Source organism: Dendroctonus ponderosae, unplaced genomic scaffold (assembly GCF_020466585.1).
Source record: "Dendroctonus ponderosae isolate FM_Combo_2020 unplaced genomic scaffold, Dpon_F_20191213v2 Dpon_F_20191213_1, whole genome shotgun sequence".
NCBI lineage: Eukaryota > Metazoa > Arthropoda > Insecta > Coleoptera > Curculionidae > Dendroctonus > Dendroctonus ponderosae.
Window position 1 is genome coordinate 10,057,374 of NW_026017110.1, and position 7,862 is coordinate 10,065,235.

The 7,862-nt window shown below is 31.9% G+C and overlaps 1 protein-coding gene across 1 annotated transcript in view; it reads right to left on the reverse strand.

The window, feature by feature from the left end:
- Nucleotides 1-7,862, reverse strand: part of LOC109539124 (head-specific guanylate cyclase) — a 156,332-nt gene that overhangs the window by 69,964 nt on the left and 78,506 nt on the right. Inside the window, exon 3 of the mRNA XM_048660853.1 lies at nucleotides 237-319. Coding sequence (XP_048516810.1) covers nucleotides 237-319 — 83 coding nt within the window. The remainder of the gene's footprint in view (nucleotides 1-236; nucleotides 320-7,862) is intronic.

Consider the following 7,862-nt stretch of genomic DNA (forward strand, 5'->3'; position numbering starts at 1 on the left):
ACTTTCGTTGGACGAATTTTCTTGTAAACTTCATATTTACTGAGATATCGCACTTTGACGCACTAATGAGCAACCCTGTATATATATATATATATCTATAATTCTGGTCTATTATTTTATGGCGCTTACAAAATATGCAAATATAGCTCACCTTAAACCGCAATTGCAAGATGAGGCACGTTGAAAAATAAGTTTTAAAAAGTAAATTTGTAGCAAAATGCTTTTAACATATTTACCTGTTTCCCAGCGGAGAATATCGAACACGTCTTCGAGATAGGCGTAATGTTGACAGTTCGAGATGTTCTGCGGTAACTTTCTCCTGAAATAAAAATGATTTAAAAGCATTTCAGAAATAAACTTCAAAAGTAGGTCAGGCCCAACTGGTTTTAAAGTCTCCTTTTATCTTCTTCCAGATATAAAACAGCTTTATATTGCTGGAAAACTGCGAGCAGGTAAATATTAGGGGCAGTATTTAGATAGCCTTATTTAAGTCCGCGAATGTAAGTTATCTTCTTCTCCCTACAGCCCTGAATGTATTTTACTTATTTACATATAGTAATTGTAATGATCTTTAAATGTCCTTTCATATATTTTTGTTTTCGCAGAATTAGCGAGAGTTATTAAAAAGGTTTGCTTGAATGTTTATACAAAGTTAAGCATTTTTAACAGTACGTTTTAATCTAAATGTTTTATTTAAATCCACCACAATGCTTTGCCAAGTGCTACTTTTCAAAAGAAGTGTCTAAATGGACTGGCATTAAAAGAGAAAACTAAACCATGATCAATGGCAACTTAATCCATATCGGAGATGTTAAACATATATTTTGAGAGCTCTATTATTCTGAATGTCCTTTCACACTAAATCTCCATTTTAGCTCGAACATCACTAATCCTATAATTATTTCTCACATATCCCTATTAAACAATGGGCTAATTCCATTTATTTCAATTAGTCCGTCTTTCAAGGCATCAATTGTAGCGATTCTACAAGTTGTTAGAAGCCACTACAAACGACCGTCCAATTCTTAAATTAGCCACTAGTGCACAAGCAGTGAAAAAATGTTAAGAATCAGTGTGCTGTAGTATTTAGAACCAACTTTTTTGGTCAGTTACCAGCAAAATAGTTCAGAAGATTAGACTTTGAAATGAAAGTTGCATTGACACGAAACGAATGCTTGTTTGAATTGTAAGATATAATCAGTATTTACTTTAAGTCATGATTTATCTCATGGCAAAAATTACCTTAAATAATGTCTATTTATTTTGTTTAACTGCCAATGGTTCCTATTGTATGACCCATTGACAAACCCGTTGTTCAGGAGAAGACAGATTATTTTACCCAAAATTTACCCAGTTTTATCTTTGGGCCTGAATGTTTAGCATCCTGCAGGAATAGCAAATGGTATTTACCATATTCAATTTCAAAACTTGTTTTCGATATTTATACTAAATGTATTGCTGTTCTTAACCCCTAAACCTGTCCGACTAAAGTTAATTCTGTTCAATATAACATAATTTTTAAACCAGTTTTGAATGTTCACCTTTCAAACCCATTTCTGTGATACTGAAATGATTCCAGTTTTGCTGCTATACTTCAATGCTTGTTAGGCACGCTTTTAATGCCACAAGCGCTTTGCAATTTCCTGCTTTTTAAATTGATTTGTTAATCGGATTAGAGAGCACAATTTTGCACCATTGAATTTTAGTTCCGTGGTATTGTCATGTTTTGACGCGAAATCTTCTTTCTTTGGGCTAATTTTTAACGGTGTTGAAATAAATTTTCGAGTCCCATTTCAATTTTTTCTAATCTTGAACGATGATATGTTAGGAACATTTTAATTTACTTAACACAACGACTCACTAACAACTATCTAAATCTCAACCTCTAGTAAATTGTTTATTAATTTATAATTTGATACTACAATTTTTTTCTGGATGTAAAAACTTGGTTTTTAAAAAACATTTATTTTACAACCCAAGAATAGATTTTTCAACATCGAGCTGTTACTGCCTTAACGACTAACTTAGAAGTAATTTCTACATGTCGAATGCGCACTTTATACAGGGTGTCCCACCGGAAATCTCCGCGATCGATATCTGACAAACTCTAATTAGGAGAAAATTGAAAATTGGACAGTGTGGCAAGGTCATTGGGGGCAAGCGTTCTAAAATATTTTCCAAATGGCCACACTTCCGGTTATACCGGAAGTAGGTATCAACTTGCTTATTTTAAATGGAACACCCTAAATATTACTACATTTTTTAATTCTACTCCATGTTCTAAATATATTTCGTATACAAACAATATCCTGCAGCCAGGTCTAACCGTTTTTGATATATTTGGAATTTTCTGTAAAAAATGACAGTTGCAGCTACTCGAATAATTATTTATTTTTCCTATAAGGGAATTTGTCACACTTAATTTGAGTCGCATTTATTGTTGAAAAGAGCTTACTTTAGTGGAATTTCGAAAACATTTTGAAAATTATTAATACAAAGTGTTAAAAAATAAGTTTTACAATACCGTTGAGAAAACCGCACTAAATCAATTTTTTCAAATGGAAACCCCCATTTTTGAAAATTTTGTGATATTCAGTTTTAAAAATAAGTGTACGTTTGTTTAACGATGGCATGGTTTAGTGTGATAAGATATATAAGATAGGTATACCACTTATAACTTTTTAGTGTGATAAGATAGGTATACCACTTATAACTTTTTAGTGTGACAAGATTACTGAATCTCTTCTTGCTCTCCTGATCCTCCCATTGAGTCATAAAAAATAAAAATTCTGCTTAATAATAACGTCAAATTGAACAGAGCTTTCTTGTTACAACTCTTCTAAATTTTCATGTTTTTGTAACAAAAATTAGCAAAACAATTTCTGCGATTATCTCGTACTCAAGTATACTGAAATGGCACCAATGATAACACCAACCCTTATTACCACAGTTTGGCAACCTTAAAGAAATTGTGTTGTTTCCTTCCAAATGTAGATAAATTCCAAAAGAAATTTAATTCAGTCCAACTAATTAAAAGATAGCGTTTCGTTAGACCAGACTAGTAGTTGGCACATGAAATTAAATTTCCCTCATAAATCTTCATTAAGTTGCTTAACTTACAGCGACTGAGAAATCCACATGAATTGATCAAAGTAAATTCTTGTCTCTAAAATTATAGTTGATCCATTTTTTGCAGTTCGTAGCGTATAATGGTTGTATGGAATATAAGGCGGTTGTATAGAAAATCTATTGGCCGTCGACTGTGACATAATTTATTTCTGAATTCAGATCTTCCCATGACAAATGATTTCTGACAGTGCTATTCTTTAAGATGATTTTCACTTGATGCTACCCGAGACTTCAAATAAATTTTTCTTATATTTCATGAAATTTGTATTATTTATTATGCCAGTGAAATCATAAGAAGCTTGGCAAACACAATTTTTCCCGCAGTTGTTTAATTGGAGCGCTGAAGAACTTCTATGTCAAGTGCGATTTCGGTTCCATATTTTATTTGATGGAAGACGTACCCGGATAGATCCATAGCAAGAACAGAATAAACGGTTTCTGTCTGACGCAGGAAATTAGCGGAAAATAGCTTGAAATAGCGCAAGGATATTGTTTTTAGTATTGCGGTTCCAGCATTAACCTTTGAAGTCTTCGTGCCCATCGAACCATTTCTACACCTGCATGCTTTAGTGTTTCGACTAGCTTCAAAATGTTGCACAGTGATATATGCTTGGATAAAATGACATAAAAAGTGCAAATCTGCGTTTACAAGGAAATAAAAAATACAAAAAGCTCAACTTTCGTAAATAAACACATACAAAGTCTTTGCGGCTTCTAACACCAATTGAATTCTGAAGAAAATGCCTCAAGTGCAATAAAATCACAAAAGCTGCTAAGTCTTCGACATGTTGTGATGGAAGGTCTACGACATGGACGTTTGCTTTTGAATTGAAGGTAAATGTAAACATGAGCTATAGAAAAGGCGAAAATGACGCGAATATAAATCCTGAAAGCCTATTTAAATCCACCAACAAAAAAGCATATTTATATATTACATATAACAAGCCTCAAGATTAACGTAATCCCAAATAGCACTACGTCATGATTTTGTGATGTCTTTCAACACGTGGATTTAGCTACTAATATTATAAGGTCCTTGACCAAACCGTTGGTCTGAATTTGTATGTGTTAATTAAGTGAGAAATCTAAAACTATAGGGAGGCTCTCTTTCTGGTACAATAGAAAACAGTACAACAATGGAAAATTTGAAATATATGTATTGCATTATAAAAGCTTTAGCGTCTGCAATTTTCAGAGATCATCCCAGTGAGGAACAGAAATAAATTAATCCGTTGCTGAATGTTTTTGCAAAAATCGCTGTAGTAGTCTTTACATTTCTAGTAAGCCTATGATGAGAAAATGTCGACTAAAGACTTAAGCTAAAGAAGCAGCCGAAAATAGTGGAAAAATTAATAGAAGTACATATTAATACTGCTGCATTTTTCTCAACGAAGATGTATATCTTGGGCGCTTAGATTCAGTTGGTTTTAAGTCGTTATTATTGTATAACTGGTCCTTGGTCTTATGTACAAGTACATAACCACATCTATAGGATGTTGGGCTACCTCGGATGATATCCTGAGGATAAACGTTGGCATGTAATTACTTTGTACTATGTATTATGTAATACACTGGTTTACATAGATAAGTAAATGAATACTGTGACTTTCAACTTTCTAATTCCAATTTTCCAACTATGTTAGCTTTGTTACAAAACATTAAATGTTTCAAACAACTTACGACAAAATCCAAAACAGTTGCACAATGAGAAACATAAACAATGGAAAAAATATATTACATTTTTTTTAAAGCTAGGCTCTATGAGGCCTGGCTCATAAGCGAAGAAGAATTTTCCCGAGTTTTATATCCTAGCTGATTTTACAACAGAATTTTGTTGTATCGCACGAATGAAGCCTCGGCACAGTGTTTTAACTCTTCACAGAAATATCAAAGTTATCTATGCCATGACGTATTGTATCAAGATAAAATAGGTTCCACACTTTTTGAAGAAACTACCACCCGAGCCAGACGAGCAAATCAGGATCGAAATGGGGGTTATATGGATTAACTTAATAGGCTTAGCGCCATTAATATTAAAATAATTGTGGCAAATGACAAAATGAAAAACTGCCTGGAAAATGCACCTTAGGATACATTGTACTTATTTCACTCATTCATGCCACAGGTACGTACGTACTGTGTAAAAATGAATTTTCGGAAATTTAATTTTTAAGTGAGGTAGGTACATATATATACACGAACGGATTTTAAATATTTAAATGTTTCTTTTATATTTTAAATCTCATCAAACTTCAGAGTGGCGACAAAAATTAGAATTAGAAAACAAAAAAAGAAATGGCGACAAAAATTATATAGTCAGCAAAGCTTTAACGTTAAGCTGGAATAATCACTATGCTTCATAGTAAAATAAAGACTCAAATATTTGCATCGTAGATCAACCATTTTTAATTTCAATTCATCAAATGAAACAAACAACTTTCGATATTTGATATTTTCTACTACATATTAAGTACTAAATTTAAAAATATTATTTTGTCTATAATATAATCGATCCTCACAGGTTAATAAACCTCGCTATCTATCCCATTTTCAAATATAAATTCCGTCATAACTTTTTTACTCCCATCTTAGCATCAACATATTCTGTTCCAGAAGATCAAAGATATAAATCCTCATTTCTTAAACAGCCCAACAGGATGTTTATTCAAGAGTTAAGGGTAAATTTATGGCACATTAATTCTGAAACTGACGGATTATGTAACGGTAAACATGCAAAGTAGGTATAAGAGTAAATAAGATATACAGGTATATATCATTTGGCAACTTTAGCACCTATGTTAACCTTATAGAACACTTCAATCTACGAGTCACATGTTTGCCGAATAACATTATGCAGGGGTTTCGGAAAATGCGTTAGGAAATTTTCAAGGGTATATGCTAAAATAATCGCAGTAAGCAATGTATGAAAAATTCGAAATCTGATTATTTTTCCAGTTACAGCTCATTAAACTTAATTTTTTTCTTTCCATTTTTGACCTATTCTGGACATTTATTCGCCGATCAAGCTGAAAATTCGTACAGAGTTTTACCTTAGGATTGTCCAACTTGCGATTTAAAAAACTAGAAAATACTAAACAAAAAATGTGCTCTTCACACTACTCGATAAACCTCTTTGTTTAGGAGCAAATCGAGATCAAAATTTTTATCACTCTCAATCCAGTTTCCTTGGATTAAATGAATTATTTGAATGCAACATTATTCTCGATTCATTATAATTTAGTAGTTTTAGGAGGACAAAAAATTAGTCTAAATTGAACATTAATACAATAATCATTGGCAAATTTGGCACATTTTAAAACCAGACGAGTTGATTTGCTGCGATCGCTATTAAATCCAAGGCCACTGTTTTGGTGTAATAAAAACTTTATTGTAGATTTGCTCCTAAACGACGAGGTTTTTTCGAGTCGTGTTTAGAGCACATTCCTTTTTGCTATATTTGGCGTGACAAAAAACATATGCAGAACATAAAATTTGGATTACAGGTACAGTGCCATCAAGTCGCACAGTGAAGAAACTATTTTTGAGCAGAAAGTTTGAGATCACTAAGCAAAACTCTGTACCGATTTTCAATTTGATCCACAATTTGCAGTTTAATTTTTTTATTTTACATACCGCAAACAAACATTTATGTTTTGATAAGAGTTTTAATTTTTTAAATAATTTTGAATAAAAGAGTGAAAAATGTAGTGTAAGTAAAATTGAAAAACCATAAGATACAAAATTACAATGGTCAATGTAATAAACATGCCTCATATATTCCTTGTTGTAGCACGACTTTACGTTAAAAGTGAGAGCATGTACATATTATAATATAAAGTATGAACCGTTTCGTCTGCTGATTAAGATTGATTAATACCAAACCCAAATCAACATAATTTTTTCGATGTAAAATAGCTGAATTGAGTTCCAAAATGTAAATCTATTATTTGACAATTTTTGAAAACTACTTTTTATCTTAATTTAATTATTAATTAGTTTACTAAGGAGTTATCGTTCATAATTCATAAGATCAGGGCAAACCATAATAATATTAGGTAGGCAAAGTCACCATCCAGTGTCAGTTATAATTTTTCAACTGTTTAATCAAATCGTCAAGCTTTCAGATTTGTCTTATGTTCATGTGGTCAACAAGCATAAATTTTGTCAATATGTTGTGTATCATCTTCAGGGTCAGCAAATCGCAGTCGTGAGGGCGAGTTTGCTTTTGCTTTGCTTAGTATAGTTTTGAAATAACAGCAATAATTTTAAAAATCTAATCGTTTTTTCTATCTATCTTATCTCTGTTCTCTATATAATCTAGAGTTTTCGTTAATAGTTATAGTTTGCAAGTTCAGTTATTCAAAACCAAATAGCACCAGTGTATAATGTACAGCACTATATAGTGTTTAGTAACATATTAGTAAAAAATAATTATTAATAAAATATAGAAAAAAAGTAACTTCTTATTATGTACAAATATTTGTTCTCAACCCATAAACGAAAGCAACCACAGACAACGAATACGAAATATAAACGTTTTTGAATTAAATAATGAAACTTGTTTCTCTAGTTCACTTATTTTCAGATTAACTTACATAGAGCAAATTTAAGCTCCATTTGAAAATACTATGCCAAGTGGGTAACGAATCGTCCTTTAAATTACCCTTAATTAGTAATAAAACCCACTTAAATTCTCGATCACGGAAGCCCTAAAAAGGGTATGGCGTAGCATG